This window comes from Tamandua tetradactyla, chromosome 22 (assembly GCF_023851605.1).
Source record: "Tamandua tetradactyla isolate mTamTet1 chromosome 22, mTamTet1.pri, whole genome shotgun sequence".
NCBI lineage: Eukaryota > Metazoa > Chordata > Mammalia > Pilosa > Myrmecophagidae > Tamandua > Tamandua tetradactyla.
This window is the reverse complement of record NC_135348.1, coordinates 13,326,486-13,349,038: the sequence shown is the minus strand read 5'-3', so window position 1 is coordinate 13,349,038 and position 22,553 is coordinate 13,326,486. Positions and strand designations below refer to the sequence as shown.

At 40.1% G+C, this 22,553-nt stretch overlaps 1 protein-coding gene across 4 annotated transcripts in view; it reads right to left on the bottom strand.

Moving 5' to 3' along the window:
• The window catches only part of RNF175 (ring finger protein 175), a 34,786-nt gene extending 17,261 nt beyond the window's left edge, over positions 1 to 17,525 (bottom strand). For 2 of the 4 annotated variants that reach the window (XM_077139748.1, XM_077139746.1), the window contains exons 1-2: positions 14,888 to 15,069; positions 573 to 727 (exon numbers count right to left, since the gene is read on the bottom strand). In XM_077139748.1, the coding sequence (XP_076995863.1) occupies positions 573 to 727; positions 14,888 to 15,052 (320 nt within the window). In that variant the 5' untranslated portion in view covers positions 15,053 to 15,069. Of the gene's footprint in view, positions 1 to 572; positions 728 to 14,887; positions 15,070 to 17,348 lie in introns of those variants that run through there. The other 2 variants (XM_077139747.1, XM_077139749.1) reach the window with 2 other exon arrangements.
• Positions 17,526 to 22,553: the final 5,028 nt, after the last annotated feature.

Below are 22,553 nucleotides of genomic sequence, written 5' to 3'. Positions count from 1 at the left end.
AAGAGCAAGGAGAGTGAAAGCAAACTTTTTTTGAGGACCCATTACATGGTTATGAAGCACTTTGGAAAGATTTTTGAATGATATGATGGAACTATATTAACCTTAAGGGGTTGGGTATTTTCATGATCATTGGAATATTAAAAGCCTCATTTGTTATGAGAGTAATGTTATGAATTACTTATGACTTACCAGATATTTTCAGATTGAAATACAAATATCTAACTCTTCCTCTATCTTAAAATGTGTGTGACCCAACTCACAGAGGAAATAAACAAAATGCCGAGCTTAAGATAAACATGGAAATAGTGCTCTAGAGGTTTTGAGCTATGGTTTCACTTCTCTTTCTCTTCACCTCCACTAGCTAGTAGCTGCGGTAATAAATTTCACAGGGCATGTTTCAATCACCATTAAGTAATGGATGTGAACTAAAAGCAGTATAGCTCATCTCCAAAGCGTTTTGCTACTAAAGGTAAAATATGTGTAAGATCCCTTCCACCTCAGGAAAATGGAAATTAAGTATTTTTTCTAATGTGTTAAAATAAGATGTGGGAAAGGATGAATGGAATACATACCGTGGTGTTCTCCCCGACAGGGGCTTTCGGGTAGCTCTGAAGATGATATAACTGGTAATAACTGAGAACATTCCCCACATAGACAGAAACCGCCACCAGTACAGTTTTATAGTGAAATACAAAGGGACAACCCACAGCTGCAACAGGGTCACCAGCTGTCAGAGGAAGGAACAGAAAGTGTCTTTCAATTACTGAGGGTTCAGGGTGGCACCTCTATATTCAACAATTCAAAAGCTACCCTGGGGAAACCACCCTCAACACCATTTCTGAAACACGCGACCGTCTCACCACCAAACCATCTGCTTTCCTACACCCGCAAAGTTGAGGAGACAATTGGCACAATTATCAGAAAATTCAAATAGAAATGTGAATTCTCATCATCTGTCACCTTCCATCTAGACATTTCAGAGGAAATCAGTCTAGGCTTAGCAGCTATGTGATTCTGGACAAGTGAAGCCTCACTTAGCTGCAAACTTGGGGATAACAACGCCTGCTCTACTTCCCTGTCCTGAGGGGGGATCCAATGAGATCATGCAAACTTGGGGATAACAACGCCTGCTCTACTTCCCTGTGCTGAGGGGGGATCCAATGAGATCATGCAAACTTGGGGATAACAACGCCTGCTCTACTTCCCTGTGCTGAGGGGGGATCCAATGAGATCATGCAAACTTGGGGATAACAACGCCTGCTCTACTTCCCTATGCTGCGGGGGTATCTAATGAGATCACGGATGGAAAAGCCCTCTGAAATCCGTAGGCCCTGCTGCTAATAAGAGGCTGTTGCTATTCTCATCTGCTCATGTGAAAGCGCACAGGGGATATCAAAGGAAGAACTGGTGGCCAGAGTTTCAGAGCAGCTTCCAGCCTCTGCTGCCTCCTGTTTCTATGCTCTCTGCAGGGTTTTTAGCCCTCCAGTCCCAACTTAGGTGGATACATCACCCCTGATTTTGCATTTGCCACCCACCACTTGGCTTCTTGTTTTCCCTCTTTACTTTGCTGGTGTCTTTTCCAGACCTCCCAAGGTACGGATCAACTCCTCGCTGTGTAACACTTCTGTGGCCTGAGCCCACGTAGCCTTTGCTGGGTCCTTTGGTGTGGCTGTCGCCAGTCCCACAGGGGAGGGATCCAGAGAGAATGAGCTGATGGGCTACAGGGTCAGTGACTTGGCAGTGTTACCATGGCAACTGCCCAATCTTCAAGGCAGGCCTAATAAGCCCAGCTCTCCGCCTCTCGTGAAAATGACAGGTTTAAACAATAATGATAACCATTGGTCTTTTATGTTTTCTTTTTTTAAAAACACGGGCAGGCACCAGGAATCAAACCCGGGACCTCTGGCATCACAGGCAAGCATTCCTGCCTGCTGAGCCACTGTGGCCCACCTGGTCTTTTATGTTTTATCACATGCAGACTAACCACCAGCTATTTGCCCAGAACCAAAAGAGGGAGGGCAAAGTGGTTTGCCCTCAAGTGTGGACCGGGCTTGAATTAATCGGTAGGCGCTCCCTGCCATGCTTTCTGGAGGAGGATTTTGAGCTTCGTTTAGTGGTAGAGCGTCATGATCAGTCAATTATATTTTACAGAGATGTAGGAAGTGTTGCTATAGCACGTAGGTCATGTATTTGTCATCCCAGGTATGAAAAAGAGTGATATCATCTGTTTTCTTTATCTTCTTAATCTCTGTGATAAAGGGAAGTCTTAGGAAAAGATGCCTATGGATATATTTTCAGCTTCTTTAATAAGGTCTTTGTTATAGTAGCCTAAGGTCAATAGGCAAAAATACTTGGCAGGACTTTAACATGTCAATAAAAAAGTCAAGGAAGGTCACAGCCATGCTTCTCTCCGTGTCCAACAAGACGACATTCCCCAGGCTCTTCATATTTCTTTTATTACTCCATCTCCTAAACCAACCTGCATCTGAAATCTCCTTGGAGTTGCTCTAAATCTTTCAGAGGACACCAGAGTTGCTATTATGCAAGTGCATTTGAATAAAAATACACATGGAGCAACGTGAAATATCTTTCTGAAAAGTTCAGAGAAAAAATATCTTATAATTCCTTTGCTGTCCTTTTTTTTAAAAAAAAACATTCAGGCAATGCTTTCATGGAAGAGTAATTTTTTTTTACTCTTGCCTGAATTAGTCAGATAATTACTTTAAATTTCCGTCACACCCGTCCTGGGTGTGGTGAAAGCTAATGAAGTTGTTAAAACCTTTATCTACAAAACTACAAAGTACAGAGACTCAAATAGGGGGGAAAAAAGGGGTTTTTTTACTTAAGGAAGTAGAATAGTTTTCACGAGGGCCAGAAACCACATGCTAGGAACTAAGACTTAAAATATATTTAGCTTAGCACCCAGAATTGTCAATTTTGACCTTCTGCTATTGGTGATAAAAGTGTGCAGCCTCTTAAAAAAAATTCATCAGTATTTTGGTCATTTATTTCCTACAACTGATTATAGAGATAGTTATCTGTTATTAATAATATATTTGCTGATTTTTCTTAGTCAATTGCTTCTACTATTAAGAAAGAAGTCGACGTGAATTACATCTTTCAAAATCTGTTGTCATGTGTTTTTCATCTTTCTGTTTTAAGAATTTGATTCATTTAAACACTTCTATAAAAATATTGAAATGTGTTAAATAAAAAGTTAAGAACTGGTGCATTTTCATTCAGAGTGAAACTATCATTCTCTTATATTTTATACTTTAGATTATTAGTCAAAATTTATACGACTGATACATTTCCTCAAATTCATGGAGTTACAATCTGTAATAGCTTGGAGCTATGGTAGGGCTTTCTTTTTACAAAACCACCTCTGTCCCTGTGGAGCTATAAGTGTGAACCATTTCTAGAAGAACCGAAATTTCTCTTGATGCCTGGATTTAATTAGCAGTGACTAACAATGCTCAGTAACATGCTACTTTTTGAATTGGGCTTTGGAGATGAGAAATGCAAGGAAAGCAAAAACTCATTGTAATGTATCATTATGCAAATATTTAATTTATTAGCTACCTTTAAAGGGTAAACCCAGCACCACATTTTCTCGACAGGCAAGGGGGAAGGCCATAAATTTGCATTATGAATTCATTAATTGCATGAAAAGTCATTTTGAAATGAAGGCCGTATTTCATAGCAATTTTAAAGATGATCAATTTCCAGAGCAGTTGAAATTTCTCTTTTTTAATAGTAACTGCCACATATGAAATGTAGGAATGTTGTGCCTCATAAATAAACACATGATATATATATGAAATCGAGGCGCACGCACGTGAAGGAAGAAGACTGGCATCTGGAACACATTACCGAAGCCAGAAGTTTCACCATCTGGGCACGTGCATATAAAACACATCTGCATTACGAGCCAAGGGCAGCCCCTGCATCTGCATTGCGTCACCACTTTCTCCCCGACACACCTCACAGCAGAAAGAATTTCCTGATGAACCAGACTCTGCCCAAAGGTATCATTTTTTTTCTTACTGCCATACACAAAATGATTTACAAATCAAGTTGAAACAAAGATGTATTTTCTTTTGTCTTACTGTACAGAATGATGAATGGACCACGGAATATTAAAAAAAAAAAAAAAAGAAGAAGTTACGTGATGCTCATTTCCCGTGCACTGCAAATCTGAAACTATTTGCAGCCATTTGTGTGTGTGTGTGGGGGGGGGGTGCGAGGTGGGAAAAGGGAGCGTGTTTGAGTGGAGGACGTGTGGGGGAATCCTCAGACGTAAGCAGAAAATTATAAGGGAAACGCATGATTCCAGAAAACACTGTTGCTATTTGTACAGAGGCGCTGGAGGAAAGTGTGGACATAAATTGAACAAGAAAAAAAGTGTGGAATCTTGGCCTATGAAGGGCCCTTAGAAATTCACTTGGTCCATATTTCTATCTCCAAATCAATCCAGATTGTTGATTTTGTTACTTAAATTCTTAACGGAGATTCTGCCATGTTATGGACGTATATATATGTAAGTATGCATTGAGTATTTGTGCCTTGTCTCATTTTTAAAAGATCTGAGCAGGCACAATGTTTTATTGGCACAGTAGTATGTTCTAGTGTTTCGCAGCTATTAATGGGTAGGAAATTCTTTTTTTTTTAATTTAAATGGAGAAATGGTTCAATCTGTGGCAAATTATTTGCCTGTATATTCAGGCAAGTTAACAATGTGTCTGAAACCCAAATTCTGTCTATGTAGTTATCAGACCCTCCAATTGATTTGAAGAGAAGAAAGATTCTTTTCTGATACTGACTTACTCTGCTTCCTGCAGATATGAAAAGTAGGATGCAAAAAAGCAGGTGGGGAGATTATTTTTTATTTTTAAAATAAATAAAAAATTTAGATTAAATTTTATTTTTAATTAAATGTTTTGTAAAAGCATTTGGAAATAATTTACCTCTGAGGTTCTGTCTATTCTATACCATATCACACTAAACCAACTAGAAAGAAAAAGAAAGTTCAAATATCCAGATGCTTGGTCTGTACTGTGCTAAAAATGTGACTGAAAACATTTGGATATTTAGTAGTATCCCAAACAAAATAAGAATTTTCTACTTTTTATCGGCAGGTTTTTGGCATCATATAGGAGCAGTTAGTTAATGTTATGCTTTTAAACATTTATTTTCTAAATAGTCTGTTTGCTTGGCTTTAGTTAAAATAAACTGCTTTGATAAACAAAGCTCCTATAGATTATAGAATAGATATTGTGCAGATAAATGCTTGCCTCAGAGGATGGACATGTTTGTCAATGTATCTGAAAAAGTTCTGAGCTTTTGAGATTAGCCACCACTGAAGTACATGGTCCAAATTATGTATGAGATAATGTGTAAATAATGATACCTTATGTATAATAAATAATATCTTTAGGGTATAAATTATATGTATAAATAATATCTTTAGTGTGCAAAGCTGTTCACACACATTATTGTGTATGTATGACCTACTTTTTTTCTAGCTTCCTCCCTTTGTTTATTCTACAAATTCCCACTCCAATAATAAGTAGTCGACTCCTTGCATCCATATTCCTAATGAAAGTTAGTTGTTTCAGTCTAGTATGCATATATAGCAGTGTTAAAATTGCTAACCCATATATCCATGGGGAACAACTTTATCAACTAGAGTACAGTGCTTATGTGTAGTTTCTTTTGCATTTGTCTGACAGACTCTACTCATTTCCAAAGATATTTAGATCAGCACGTTTCTCACCATTCGCTTCGGTGAGGCTGTTCATGCATTTGTAATATCTATGGATTCTCTTTTTCACAGTGTGCTTTCCTCCCTGGAAGCCCCAAACCTCCTAATGCTATATTTTTTAACTTTCAAACTTTAAGATTTATTCTTTATGCTGTATGATTCTATGGGTTTTGACAAATGCAAAATGTCCCATGTCCACCATTATAATAATTTTGTAATTATTCAAAAATTCACAAGAATAATTTTACTGCCTATGCCAATTTGAATCTGTTATGTACCTCAGAAAAGCCATGTTCTTTAATCCTCATTCAGTATTGCTGGGTGGGGTTTCTGATTGTTTCCATGGAGACGTGACTCACCCAATTGTGGGTGGTACCTTTTGATTTGTCTCTACCCATTCAAAGTGGGGTAGCTTAATAGAGTTTTTTAAGAAGGAACTATTTTAGAAAAAGCTTCAGAACCACACAGCCAGAGACCTTTGGAAATGAAGAAGGAAAACACCCTGGGGGAACTTCATGAAACAAGAAGTTAGGGAAAAAAGCTAGCAGATGTTTCATGTGCTTTCCCAGCTGAGAGAGAAAGCCCAAATGTCATTGGCCCCTTTCTTTGGAGTTAATTTGGACATTTTCATGGCCTTGGAACTGTAAACCTGCAACTTAACAAATTCTCTTCTTAAAAGCCATTCTGTTTCTGGTATATTGAATTCTGGCAGGTTTTGCAAACTAAAACACTGCCCTAAAATCCCCTTTGCTTTGCCTATTCATCCCTTCCCAATCCTCTCTCCCCCTGGAAAACATGGAGCATTTGCTACAGTTTTGCATTTTCTAGACGGTCATATAATTGAAATCATACAATATATAGCCTTTCCAAATAGCCTTTTCATGTATCAGTAAGCATTTAAGTTGCTCTGTATCTTTATATGGTTTGAGAGCTCATTTCTCTTTATTGCTGAATAATATTCTATAATATGAATACCTTGGTTGCTTCCAGTTTGGGGTGATTATGAGTAAGCTATTATAAACATCGACATGCAGGTTTCTGCATGAAAATAGGTTGTCAAATCAATTGGGTAAATCCATCATGATTACTGGATCATATGGTAAGATTATTTTTAACTTTGTAAGAAACTGCCAAACTGTCTTCCAAAGTGGCTGTAGCCATTTTACATTCCCACCAACAATGAATGAGAATTCCTGCTGTTCTCATCTTTTTTAGCATTTGATATTGTCAGTTTGGGGGTTCTGAGCCATTCTAATAGGTGTGTAGTGTATCTCATTGTTATTTTAATTTGCAGTTCCCTAATGACAAATGGGAACTTTTTACATATTTTTTATATATCTTTTTATATACTTATTTTCTATCTGTATATGTGCTTGGACATCCACCTGCGTATACATTTTTAAATTGGGTTGTTTTCTTCTTGTTGACCTTTAAGTGTTCTTTGTATATTTTGAATACAAGTCCTTTATCAAATATATATTTTGCAAATATTTTATCCTAGTCTCTGGATAGTCTTCATTCTCTTCATGGTGCCTTTCACAGAGCAAAAGTTTTTTATTTTGATAAAGTCCAACTTAGCAATTTTTTCTTTTAGATATCATGCTTTTGGTGTTATATATAAAAATTCATGGTCAAACCCAAGGTCATCTAGGTTTTCTCTTAGGTAATTTTCCAGAAGTTTTATTGCTTTTTATTTTACATTTAGATCTATTTTTCACTTTGAATTAATTTTTGTGAAAGGTGTAAGCCCTGTCTATGTTCATTTCTACTTGCATGTGGATGTCCAATTGTTTCAGTACAATTTGTTGAAAAGACTTCTTTTTCCATCAAATTGCCCCTGCCCCTTTATCAAAGGTCAGTTGACTGTATTTTGCATAGGTTTTTTTCTCTACGCTTTAATCTGTTCCATTGATCTATGTGTCTGCTTTTGCATCAATACCATGCTGTGTAAATTACTGCAATTTTGTAGTGAATCTTGAAGTCACTTGGGGTCATTTCTCTGACTGTGTTTTTCTTCTTCAGTATTATGTTGTCTGGGTCTTTTGCTTTTCCATATAAGCTGTGGAATCAGTTTGTGAATATTTACAAAATCACTTGCTGGGATTATGATTGGGGTTTCATTGACTCCATAGATAAAGTCGGGAAAAACTGACATCTTAACAATATTGAGCCTTCCAACCCATGTATGTAATCTCTCCATTTTTTTGATATTCCATGACCTTTTTATATCAGAGTTTTATAGTTTTTCACGTATAGATCCTACACGTATTTTGTTAGAATTATTCCAAAGTGTTTTGGTTGACTAAAGCTTCTGGAACGCAATATAACAGAAACGGAACAGCCTTTAAATAAGGAATTTATTAAGTTGTAAGTTTGCAGTTCTAAGGCTATAAAAATGTCCAAACTGAGACATCCAAGGAAAGATATCTTGACTCAAGAAAGGCCAATGGGCCTGGGGCACCTCTGTCAGCTAGGAAGGCACATGGCTGGCATCTGCTGGGGTTTTTGGTTTCTCATTTCCAACAGCTTCCCCAGGGATGTATTCTTTCTTTATCTTCAAATGTCTCTGTCTGTGTCAGCTCTCAATGTTTTTCCAGAATGGTTTCCTCTTAAAGGACTCTAGTAAGCAACCCACCTTGGATGGGTAGAGAAAAATCCCCATGGAAACTAATCAAAAGGTCATATCTCCATGGAACAACTTAATAAAAAAGATCCCACCTAATAATATTGAATGAGGAGTAAAGAACATGGCTTTTCTTGGGTAGACCACAGTTCCAAACTGCACAAAATATTTCATTTTTTGGTACTATTGTAAATGGGGTTGTGTTTAATTTCAAATTCCAATTGTTCATTGCTAGTATATAGGAAACCAACTGGCTTTTGTATATTAACCTTGTATCTTGCAACCTTGTTATAATCACTTACTAATTCTAGGAGTTGTATTTTGTTGATTCTTTGACGTTTACTATGTAGACAACCAAACAATTTGTGAATCAAGACAGTTTTACTTCCCAATCTGTATACCTTTATAGATAAGTTGTATAACTTTGTATAAAAGTTGTCTTATCGTACCAGCTGTGACTTCTTGTATGATGTTGAATAGTAGTGGTAAGAGGGCACATCCTTGCCTTGTTCCCAATCTTAGGTTTATCATCAATCTAGTATCCCAATCTGGTTTCTCATCATTAAGTATGTGGTGAGAGGTTTATCGTAGATATTTATAAGGTTGAGGAAGTTCTCCTTTATTCCTAGTTTGCTGAGTTTTTTTTTTTTTTTTAACTAGGAATGGGCACTGGATTTTGTCAAGGGATTTTTTTACATTTACATTTTATATCATGTTATTGTTCTTTGGCATAAGGATGTGATGGATTTTTAATTTATTTTCAAATGTTCAAACAGTCTTGCATACCTGCAATAAATCCTACTTGGTTGTGGTTCTTTTTATACACTGTTGGATTCAACTTGCAAATATTTTATTGAGGATTTTTCCATCTATGTTCATGAAAGATATTGGTCTCTAGTTTTCCCTTTTTGTGATCTTTATCTGGTTTTGGTAATAGCTAGGGTAATTCTAGCCTAATAGAATGAGTTAGTAAGTTACCCATTTGTTCTTGCACGTCTACCTCTTCTACCCTTAGCCTCTTCCTCACAAATATTTAATTCCTGGTCTGATAATTCCAAAACCATATCTGAGTCTGGTAGTGATCCTTGCTTTATATTTTAAGACCATGCTTTTTCTTGTCATTTCACATGCCTTGTAAATTTTTGTTGAAAGCTACACATGATACATTAGATTATAAGAACTGAGGCAAAGAGGCCTTAGAGTGATTATAATAATCTGGATAGGGATTGAGCTGTGTTTAACATTTTCTGTAGCTGTAACCACACAGCCTTCAATTTCCTCTTGCAGCCTTGTTTTCATCTCTCTTGTTGTATTAAAACACTTCTATGATATGAGCCCTGCTGCTTTTTCAGCTGCCATCTACTGCTGTACGGGAGCCTGTGTGCGTGGAAAGGAAGTTATTCTATAATCCTTTGATTAGGTCTCAGTCATTCTATGAGCTGTGAACCTGGGCTGTGATCTTCACAAGTATTTCTCAGCTTTTTATTTCTCTTAAGGTGAAACAGAAAGCTGAGGGGGGACCTGGAATTGGGTAAATTCCCTTCCTCTATATCCAGTCAGTTCTGATAGAGTTCTTTTCTCTTTCCAGGTAGGCCTCTGTTATGGAGAACACTGTGGGTGTAATTCAAAATGGTTCATTTTCTTTCCCCCTTGCCAGCAACAAAGAGAGTTTTTCTTTCTGCAGGTGAGAGTGGGAGCTCCTTAAAACTGTGACCCCCAGGAGTTTCTCATCTCAGCCTCGTCTAACTCTGCCTCCAGCAATTCCTCAAATTTTCCATTTAAGTGTTTCCACAAGCTTATGGCTCTGGTGGCTTCTGCTCTGGTAAGTAGATCTCAGCTTGAATTCACCTGGCTATCTAGATTTTGGTGTCATGGTTTGGCCGGTGGCTTCAATTCTCCGGTAGGTCCAAGAAAAGTCATTGATATTCAGTTTGTTCAGCTTTTCTTCTTATAAGATGAGAGTGATGACTTTCAAGCTGTTTAGATGTCAGAGTGGAAGCTGGAAGTCCTTCCTACTTTTTACAATTCCCGTCATTTTAAAGATCAGTTCACCACGGTTAACTTTGGGTCACCAGAGTCTTCTAACTCCTAAGCAGTGCTCTTCTTCCTTCTGTCTCTGGTTCCTAGTAGCACATTTTAAAAACCAGCCTGGGGAAATACTGTGGGCCAGTGAGAGGGAGGGGTAAGGGGAATGGCATGTATGAGTTCTTTTTTTATTTTATTTTTTTCTGGAGTGATGCAAATGTTCTGAAAATGATCATGGTGAAGAATATATAACTGTGTGATGATATTGTGAGCCACTGATTGTATAATAGGGTTGGACTGTACGTGTGCACATATTTCTCAATAAAAATATTTTAAAAAACAAACAAACTGTTATCTGAACTCAGAAATAAGCCCTAAAAAAATATCTACCTGGGAAACTGTTCTCAGAAAAAGAAAAAGGCAGAGTAGTAGCATTGTAGAAAGGCAGGGAAAATGGGTATACTGCTTTGAACAAAACAGTACACCAATATCTCCTAACAGACAGCATAAATTTGTGGCTGAGTATTCACTTCTGTTTTATAAAACCATTCAAAAGAGGATCCTTTTATTAGCAAACTACTTTTACAGAGGATGATTAAATTTGGACAGACTGTATACACAAACAATGTCTCTTGAATGCATTCAGAGACACTAATGCTACTGAACATTTACTAGGCAGCAGTCACTGTGCATGAAATCCTCAGTGGTAAAGACTTCCGTATTGCCAACAACCCTGTGAGATAGTTCCTGTCTTAGGTCGTTTCATTTTGCAAACTGTGGTTCAGAGATATTTAAGGAGCTTGTCCTTGATATGACAGCAAATAACTAGCAAGATTGCATTCCAGGCTTCTTTCTGCAGCTAATTTGTTTTATGACCATGACCAAATTATCAGATCTCCTTTGTAAAATGGGGTAAAATTAATTACCTCTCACGGTAACAGAGCTAATACACAAAAATCACTAAACACAGCCATAAAAATAACAACCACCACCACAACAATAATAATCAGCTAAAATAATAAAAATAATAATTATTGAAAGTACTTAATATACTGATGAAGGTCACAATATCAAATCAAAGAAGTAAACTTTATTCTCTGGGCCCTCTGAAAAAGCCAGGAACTACATGAATTTTATAAGCAATGTTCAAAGCTCTCAGTAGCTCAGTTAACTCCCACATAATCTTAGATGCCAAGAGAAACAATTTAAAAGCTAGACCTTCTCTAGATGAAGCATGTTCATCAAATTCCGTCACCAAAGTCTTTAAATTAGTTCTTAAGTCTAGGTTTTTTCAATGCAGTCATTGTAGGATACAGTAAGAAGGCTGGAGACTGGTGGTAGAAAAAGCTACCAATGCTCTGGTAACCATTTCCAGTTCAAATAGTTGCAGGCATCAACAAGAGTTCCTGAAATGGCTAGGTCCTGAGGACTGCCTCTGGAAGTGAACCCCCAAGAAGGAAAGAAAGACCAAAAAGAAAGGCAAAGTCAGTGTGGCAGCATGGGAGAGAGCAGCCTTATAAGAGCACTGGTTCTCATCTTGAGCAGAGACTGTCAACAGAGACCCAACGGGGAAAGGGGCTACTCAACTCGCTCCTTGGAGACAATGCCAAGGACAGATAGAATGATGGGTAAAGGAATAGAAATCACTCCAATGCAGTCCCAAAGGGGCTGTCAGGAGGCCTGAATCTGAGCACTGAGAGGCCTCTTTACTAGGCTCCAGGCTTCAATGAAGCATAGGTGGCCACAGTGCAGGCCCGTGGAGGCTTGCATGGTATCAGTTCCTTTAAGGGTAGAGGGCTTACTATGCAAAACCCACATCTGTGTTACTACGGAAATGAACACGTTTTCTCTGTATAACCCAGAGATAGTTATCAGTGTGATAAAGAAAGGGTGGAACAGCTAGGGAAACCGGTAGTACTGTCTCAAACATTAGAGACTCCCAAGTTATGGGCCAAGACCTTGATCTTGAGGTTTGTTCTTGTGAAGCTTATTTATGCAGCAGAGAAACTTAGACTACCTTATAGTTGTGTCTAAGATTTGCTTTTAGAGGACCTCTTTTGTTGCTCAGATGTGGCCTCATTCTCTCTAAGCCCAACTTTGCAAGTGAAATCATTGCCCTCCTTGCTACATGGGACATGACATCCAGGGGTGAAAGTCTCCCTGGCAACGTGGGAGATGACTCCTGTGGATGAGCCTGGCCCTGGTACCATGGGATTAACAATGCTTCCCTGACCAAAAGGGGGAAAAGAAGTGTAACTAATAAAGTATCAGTGGCTGGGAGAGTGCAAATAGAGTTGAGAGGCTACTCTGGAGGTCACTCTTATGCAAGCTTCAGTTACACATTGCTTCCTATCATAACTTGCCAAACCCCAACCAAAACCATTCCTGCCAACCCAAAAGAACACCTAGGGTTTTATCTGAGATTCTACAAAGGTTCCATGCACTATGATTACTTTCCAGAAACCTACAACCTCCAGATCAGTTACTAGGGCGAATAAGTCCCGAAACCCAGAGAGGCCAGCCTTTCCAGAACACCAACTAGTTCCATCCTCCTGTCCCATATTATCGACAGCCTTTTCCAACATGAAAAAGTTAGAATGGGCATAACCCAAATACCCCTAAAGACTGGGAGAAAGATCAAAGGAGAAGGTGAGTGATACAGAGAAGGTAGGGCTTAAGAAATGAGTATGATTGCTGATCATTATACTGATTTTTCTTTTAGTCTCCAGTGTCTTGGAGCAGCTAAAAGTACAAACTTAAAATTGTGGAATTGTAACCCACACTAAACTCTGAAATCTGTTCTACAACTAATTGTTGCACTGTGCTTTGAAATGTATTTTTTTTTTTTTTGGTATATATGTTATTTTTCACAATTAAAAAAAGAAAGAAAGGGTGGAACAGGGCAATGAACTGATTCCTTAAAAATACACTTTTCTTCTGATGTAAAGACTCCAAAAATTCTGTTTTATATATCTCCATTTTGCAGATAAGGACACAATCCTTCAGATCTATTTAAGAAGCTTAGATATTTTTGTTTTTTACTTAAAAATTTTTTATTTGTACATATTCCAAGAGCTTGTTTTTGATATGAGAGCTAATGTCTAGTGAGGTTTGAGTACAGTCTCTTTCATTTAAAAGGATTATCCAAGTGCAATAGAGAAGGTGTTCATTTTAACTGACAAGACAACAGTGACAGGGTAGAAAATCTAATGCATTTGCTTTAAAAAACTCAAAATAAAATGAAATTTCCCTTTCTCAATAAATGTTCAAAATTGCCTGAACTTAAATATTATACAGCACTCAGCAGAGTTTCCTGCTACATAGGAGATAATTCTTATGATGGGCAAAAGTAAAATACTGATACTAAGCTAGCAACACAGCGCAGGTTACAGACGAGTTCTCTTAGAGGGTGAATAGCCTGAGACCCAGAATCATGTAAGGCTTTCGGTGTTAGCTGAGAGCCTTCTCCCTTTGCAGCCTTTTTTGCTTTTTACATGGGCAGGTACCAGGAATCGAACCTGGGTCCTCTGGCATGGCAGGCGAGCATTCTTGCCTGCTGAGCCACTGTGGCCCACCCTCCCTTTGCAGCCTTTTGCCATGTCGAGTCTAAATCGGCAGTTCTCAAAGTGTGGTCCCAGGACCAATAGCATTAACACCACCTGGGAACTTTTTGACATGCACATTTTGGGGCCCCATCCCAGATCTATTTAATCAGTAACTCTGTGGATGGATCCCAGGAGTCTAATAAGCCCTCCAGGTGATTTTGATGCTCCCTAAGGTTTGAGAAGCACTGTGCTGAGCATTGCAGTGGCGGGCTCAGCCCTCACAACGCCCAGTGTCCAGTGACTCTGAGGACCTGAGATGACAAAGCTCCAGTGGTCATGCTTGGGAGGAACTGCTCTGTGAAAATGGGATCTGCTCAGTGTTTCTGAGATCAGTGCAAGGTTTGCACTAATGCATTTCCATGCATATGCAAACCACTAATGCCAAGAAGTGTATTACTAAGGAAACAAAGTTAGACAGCCCCAGCCTTTTGTTTCTGCTATTTTTAGTCCTCCTCTTCCCAGGCCATTGGCAGAAGCTGCTCATGCACAAAAGGGACATCAGTAAAAGGGACATCAGTTTCTTTAAACCAGCATTTCTCAAACTTGGCACTACTTACATTTTGGATCAGATCATTCTTTTTTTGGGGGGGGTGCTGTATTGTACATAGTAGGATGTTTAGCAGCATCTACCCACTAGATGGTAATAGCGTCCCTCCTCCCCCAGTTGTGACAGCCAAAAACGTCTCCAGGCATTGCCAAATGTCTCCCCCACCCCACCCCAAGCGTCAGGACGGATGCTGTTGAGAACCACAGAGTCAAACCAAGGCATTTCCTCTGAAGCAGTAACCATGTGGGAACGGGGCAGTGAGCAGAGTGTTTAGGTGATAAGCTGGAACAGACTCCCAGTGGGGAGCCCTGGGGGCGACTCACGTTGTAGGAGCGGCCATGCCTCTGTCTCCACTGCACCAGCACCACCTGGGCGATGACCAGAGAGCACAGAAAGATCAAGATCATGTCCACGTGCATGGACTCGTGGCCCTGGTGCGTCCTGGACATCTGCTCCTGCTGCAGGCTGGAACCGGCAAAGGAGATCATTTGAAAAAGCCCTCAAACTTGGCACATGTGGCAAAGAATATCAGAGGCTGGGCTACCAGGAGGCAACTGGGGGTTTTAAATGTAAGGGCTGTTGAGCTTGAATTACAAAGTTTTCATGAGTTTTTCTTGGTCCCCTGCTTCCCCACGGTTTGCAAAGAGGCACATAAGAGGAGTCTGAGGCTGTGTGCAAAACCAATTCCTCTCAATACTGTGCTCCCCTATGTGGTTTTGGCTTCAGTCTTTGGAGTTTCAACCTAAGGGTGGAGTTAAAAGGAACTAACGGCCCGGGAATAACCGGGTTCCCTTCCCGGATCTGCCACTTCATCACTGTATAACTTTGGGAAATTCACTTGTTCTCTCTGTGTCTCATTTTCCTCATTTGCAAATTTAAGATAACTCTCTCTCCAGACCTCATGGAGCTGTTGTGAAACTATAAAGCACAGATGTTACTTAATTTACGTACATGAGAAATAATTATTGTTATGCTGAGTCATGTGAAATTGTAATGTTCGAAAGTACAAAACAGTAGAATATCAGTTATTTCAAGTGATTTCTAATATTTTCAAGTAAAAGGTTACTGCAGATGGTACTTGAGCTCTGTTATCCATGGGGCTATGGAAAGCTCCTGACTGAGTCTAGATTGAGTCTAGATTGTTTTCATCGTAGGGAGGACAAGCGGGCCTAGTTGGTATCTCAGACATGCACAAACATCAGATGATGATTGAATGTTTCAGTTTATATTTGGACTTTTAGTTTTGCACAACGATTGGCACTAAAATAGTGTGCCTTCTGATTGAACTTGCAATAGCAGAAGTGGCCGTGGAGAACGCCTAGAGCAGCAGTTCTCAACCTGGGCTGTATGTTAGAACTGACTAGGGAGCTTTTAAATACCCCAGTGCCCACGCAGTAACTCAGAACAATTAAGTGACAAACTTTAGGGATGGGACTCAGGCATCAGTAATTTTAAAAGCTCTCCTTGTAATTCTAAGGTGCAGCCAAGACTGAGAACCACTGGCCTACAGGAAAAGAGAGCGAGGCACAGCGTCAAGACTAGGGAAGGTGGGTGGTGGAATTCATGAATGCTGCCAGTTACTTACTTTCTGAATGTTAACATCATCTTTCACCCCTAGTGGAAAACCATCAGTCCCTCCTCCCCCAGTTGTGACAGCCAAAAATGTCTCCAGGCATTGCCAAATGTCCCCCCCACCCCACCCCGAGCGTCAGGGCGGACGCTGTTGAGAACCACAGAGTCAAACCAAAGCATTTCCTCTGAAGCAGTAACCATGTGGGAACGGGGCACATGGGAACGGGAACAGGGTCTCTTAAAGCTCAATTTCCATTAAGAATTGGTTGCCCTAGACAGTACCAATCAGAAAACACTGCAGGGTAATAATCCTATGCCACGAGATCGTGGCCTTTAAAAGGCCCTCGTTGGGTGTGTGGCTTCGGTCTTCTGTCTTCACCAGCATTTCTACAGCTACGCTAACCCGCAGAGATGGGCCAAGTGGCTCAGAAAAGGGCCCCATTCAAATCACGGGGGTGCCCCCTGCTGGACATAGTGTGGAAAATGAGCTCACTGGCCTAGGGATTATTTCTGCTCGAGTTCAACTTCTTCGAGGTGGAATCTTAGAATATCAGTCCCAGAAGTACCCCTTTATTTTTCAAACAGAGAAGCTGAAGTCCAGTTCAGGGTGAATTTATCATCAGCCTAAAATAGGACCTGTGTATGTGTGAAACGAAATATGCTTTATAACATTAATTTATTTATGTATATATCACAAAAAGATCTCAAATGGGTTCCTCTATATGGAAGTGCTTTGCAAAGTATAAAGTGGGATATAAATGTAATAGGGATTTCCTATTTTGGGTAGGAATACATTCATAACTGTTTTATATAATGCAAAAAAGGAACTTTTTATTTTTATTTCATTTCATGTGGTGCTTACAGGACCCTATGGCTCCAAGGTAGGTGATATAACACAGGGGAAACAGCGGATAAGGAAAATCAGATGTACTGTGTGCCTAAAATAAATATGGACTTGATACGGCCGAATTTCAAAGAATCTGTAAATCCAGCTTTGCAGGATTGCATGGAGCACACTGCAGAAAACAGATGAAAATCCACACAGTTTAGATCTGGTCTATGGCTTCTCTGTGCACACAAACCCCACGGCTGGCTTAACCCACCTTCTCTGGACTGGGCAATTTACAAATATAGTAATGAGTTCAGTCAACTTCTCAAACTCTTAAGATAGAAATCTAATATTAACACAATTATAAAAATATAATCACTTACTTCCACTCATCATCTGCAGAAAGTTTTGTGTGGGATATCTGAAAAACATAAGAAAAGTCCGCTATCAAAATATCCTGGCTTTCTTACATTGTATTTTAAAGCATCACATGGCAAATCCAAATCGTGAAAAGTAGCAATGTTCTCTAGAACTGGAATAATTTAGAATGCAAGTCCTAATGAAATATTTTCTTGTGAAACTATATATATATATAGCAACTAATAATCAGGTCACTACTAATAAATATTTGATTCTGGGTTTCTAGATGATGCTCAGTCTTGTGGTTTTGTTTTGGCAATTCAGTCTTTTGTGGAGAATGGCTTCCTAAGAGCAAAGGAGCATTGCCCTGGCTTCTGGGATATGATGTGTGGACTCTAGCACCCTTAAAAAACGGTCACTTTTGCTGGGCCTTAAGTGAAACCAGTGAGCAAATATCATCCTCAAGTTCAAGGTTTAGAGACAGCTAATTATCGGCTCCACTTGCTTGGGGTGTCCTCGTGCCCCTCTACTAAGGAGGTTTCATTACCGAGGGCTTAATTTAAAGCTTAGCCCCAGTGAAAGGAGCCAGCCATCTGTGTGCCCTTGTAGACTGAGCTGGAGAGCACGGAGCAAATCCCCAGCATCGTGCCTCTTAGATGACCTACAGAATCTGTCCATACGCCACCTTCAGTTCATTGCTGTTAATCCAATAACTATATATGGTCATTTGAAACCTTTAAGGAATGGGTGGAACCTTTGGGAAGATAGATTCTTTTAATTTTCACAGACAGGATAAATAGTTTACCCCCTACTCCAGCAGTGTTAAAAGATACTGTTTGAAAGCTAAAACCCCAGTGATAGCGAAGAAGAGACGTCAAATACATTTGTGGTACAAGCCTGATATTAAGCAGAGTTTTACCCCTACATTTTCTTCAAATGGTGTAAGCAGTTCTGGCAGATGGAAAGAAACAAAAGCTATCCTGTAGTTCAGCTGGGGAGTTCAAGATAAACAGCCTCCAATAATAAAAGCTCTGCTTCTGTCAGAGGCTTAAGGGATTGCCTTACAAGGCTCCAGATGATGCAGCTAAGGAGAGGCTTGGGCAGTATGTGCACGATGCCAGGGCGTGCTGGACAGTGCCAGGAAGAAGGAAGTGGAGCAGCCGTGACAGCGGCTCTATCTCCAGGGCTCCCTGCCGCAGGCGCTCCCACCATGCGGTCCCAGATGGTCAAATAGAGGTCACAGCAGCTGGGTTCAAGAGCTGGTTTCCAGGAGAAAAGCCTAAGTAGGTGCACTCAGGTATTGCTAGGACCTGAGTCCCCTTCTTTAGTTGCTAGGTCCTGAAAACACTGGATGGCTGTGACCCCTGAGCCAGGCCGCTGTCCAGCACTGCTAAGCCCCACCCAGCAGCAAACAACGAGCTGCCAGGGCTTTGGGTGACCTTGGGCACATCACCGCATTTGTCTTGCTTTTCTGATTAGAAGGTGGAACTTGATAGAATCGCTGCTCTTTCCCATTTCACTGCAATATTTTGAGTAAAAATAACACACCACATGAGAGTTTTGTAAACTGGTGCTTAATCCAAGTTACAATTTATAGGAATTTCTGGATCCTTTTTTATTTGCTGTTTGAGATCTTCAGGCTCATTGCGCTTCATGTTAAAATCAGCTGAAAATAGGGAACGGGGGTTTTAGTTATGCTGAGGTAAAATTTCCACCTGCCTTTACTGGTAATATAATCGTCTTCAACTAGCTACCAAATTCTAAGTAATTTTTAATGAAATATTATATTCTACTGAAAACCAGAAAAATGTAGGAGGTAGAAATTGTAGCTGAAAGATTTCTATTAGATACAAGAACTTCCTTATCAAGTGACATTGAAACAATACCTCTTTTTTTTTCTTTTTTTTATTTTTTTACATGGACAGGCACCAGGAATCGAACCCGGGTCCTCTGGCATTGTAGGCAAGCATTCCTGCCTGCTGAGCCACCGTGGCCTGCCCTGAAACAATACTGCTTATTCCCCAGGAAAAAGGAGAAAGTGGAATACAACACAACAATGACAACGAAGGTGATGATGGTCTTAGAGACTTCTCCTTTCTAGAAATAGTTGCCTACAGTTCAACAGTTTTTTTTGGAGTGAAGCCTGCCGTTTGACAATCTTTTCTGACGTATTATTTTGCGAGCTCATTCAAGCCCATAGGAGGAACTATTTTGGAAACTGAAATGCTCTAGTTCACATGGAAGGGTAACATATAACGATCGTCAGGAAAATTCTGAATCCGGCGGCTAGTTGAGGACAATTATGCTAAGGATTATATTACCAGTAAAAGCAGATGGAAATTTTATCTCAACATAACTAAAGATACAGACATTAAGAAGCCCAAGCACAGAAAGATTGATTAGTGATCAGAATACAGAGTTCAGGAATAGACCCACACACGTATAAAGGAGTTACTTAAATCACAGAGGAAGAAATGGATTGTTCAATAAATGGTACTGGGATCACTGGCTAGGCATTTGGAAGAAAGTAAAGCTGGGTCTAACCTAATCCTTTGTTTTGAAATAAATTCCAGATGGAGTAAATAATTAAATGTAAAAAATAAAATCTTAAAAGTGCAAGAAGAAAATATGGGTAAACATTTTTGTAATCTTGCTGGGAGAAAGGCATTTTTAAGTAAAACTGGAGTTCAGAAGTCACAAAGTGAAAAAACTGATGGATTTTAAGGGCATAAAAATAAAATACATTATTATCTTCTACACTGGAAAGGCAAATAAGAAATGGGAAAAATACAATATACGTAAGAAGGAAAAATGAATAACAATGTAAAAAAAGAGCTTTTGCAGTTTAATTAAAAGAAACCAACATTCCCAAAGGACAAAATATATAACCAAGAAAGTCACAAAAGAAGAAATATAAATGACCAATAAACTTATGAAAAGTCATTCAAGCTCACCTAACAACAGCTGTCGTTAAATATAGTGAATCCAATACATGCATTTACTGTGCCTCTTTCCCCAAACTTCAACAGAATGACAGCAGAAGGACATAAAAAGACAAAACCTCCATGTGCAAGGAGAAGAGTCAAAAGCAATCAATTTTGGAGGCTGAAAAGCCAGTGGACCGACGGGAAGGGATTCAGCAGAGCAGTGGAAGCTGAAGTGACGCTAGCAGGCTGATTGTGCCACTGACTCTTTGGCGAGTGTGCCAGTTTGAATCTGTGGTGGACCCCAGACAAGCCATGTGCTTTAATCCTCATTCAATATTGCTGTCTGGGATCTTTTTGATTGCTCGCATGGAGATGTGACCCACCCAATTGTGGGTGGTAATTTTTGATTAGATGGTTTTCATGGAGTTGTGACTCCACCCATTCCAGGTGGGTCTTGATTAGTTTACTGGAATCCTTTAAAAGAGGAAACATTTTGGAAAAAGCGAGACCGCCACAAAAACTACAAGGGCCCATGCAACCAGAGACCTTTGGAGATGAAGAAGGAAAATGCCCCTGGGGGAGCATCATGAAACAAGAAGCCTGGAGAAAAAGCTAGCAGATGTCACCATGTTTGCCATGTACCTTTCCAGTTGAGAGAGAAACCCTGAACATCATCAGCCTTTCTTGAGTGAAGGTAACCCCTTGTTGGAGGCTTAATTTGGATATTTTTGTAGCCCTGCACAGCCTTAGAACTGTAAACTTGCAACTTAATAAATTTCCCCTTTTAAAAGCCATTCCATTTCTGGTACAACACGTTTCAGCAGCTAGCAAACTAGAACAGAGATTAGGGTTTGAGGAATCCTAGGACTCTGGAAAAGGGCATGCAACTGGTGTTGAAAGCAGAAAGTTCATCTGAAAGTCTGTTGACAACTTTTGGTCCCCACAGCAGCAGAACACTAGAGGATAACACTTGGAAGGCAAGCCGAGCTCCGCCCACAGCTCTGCCCTGCTTTGGAAGGCTCTTTGTGGTCTTTTCTGTTTCTGAAACAAAAGCTGTTTGTGGTCTTTTCTGTTTCTTCAGAAAATATTTTAAAAGGTTGGTGTGCCGGTATAAAACGGTTATGCACCTCAGAAAAGCCACATTCCTCTAATCCATTCTTGTGGGTGCAGACCTATTGTGGGTGAGACCTTTTGATTAGGTTGTTTCCATGAGGATGTGACCCAACCAATTCAGGGCAGTTTTAATCCTTTTACTGGAGTACTCTATGAAGAAAATAAAAGACACAAAACAAAGAGAGCGCTCACAGCCAATACAGAGACAGAGAAGTGAAACCAAATGAAGGACACAGAGGGAGAGAGGTGCCCCAGAGACACTGAGAGGAGACCCACAGGACACAGAGAGCTCTGAGAAGTGTCCCTGGAGAAGCAAGCAAGGAGCCACCAATGCTCACAGAGAAAGCCACTGGAAACAGAGGCTGAGAGCAATGGAACCCAAGAGCAAGGGACTGGCAGACGTTGCCATGTGCCCTCCTGTGAGACAGAGGAAACCCGGATGCCATTAGCCTTTCTTCAGATTCAAGGTATCTTCCTCTTGATGCCTTAACTTGGACATTTTCATGGCCTTAGAACTGTAAATTTGTAACCTAATGAATTCCCTTTAAAAAGCCACCTCATTTCTGGTATATTGCACTCTGGGATGATATAAGGCTGACATCCCCAAGCTGCTTGGGGGGTGAGGTGGGGAGGAGAAAAAAAACAGGCTTTGCTTTGGAAAATCAAAGACAGAATTTTTAACAATTTAGCCGCTCCAAATCTAGGCAGACCTGGATCCCAGGTAACTGTCTTCCTTCTCTTCCTTTGGCTGTGGTGGGTAGTTTGGGAGGAGCTCAGCATCCTTGGAGATTTGAGTCTGAAAAGTGAGGTGTAGGGCAGGGAACCAGACTGACAGGGTTGGGGACGGGTGTCAGTCCTCACCCCTGGTTTAGGCTGGGTAGTGCATTGAATTGGGTCCCCTAACGAAATACGTCGAAGTCCTGAGCCCTAGAACCTGTGAATGTGGACTTATTTGGAAAATAGGGTCTTGTAGTTAAGTTAAGGATCTTAGGATAAGATGATTCTAGATTTAGGGTGGGCCCTAAATCCAATGACTGGTGTCCTTCTAAGAGAAAGCAGACAGAGCTTGGCACACAGAGATACACAGGCATGGAGGAGAGACAGAGGGAAGGCTATGTGAAGATGGAGTGATGCTGCCACAAGCCAAAGGACACCTGGATGGATTCATATGAAGCTGTAAGAGACAAG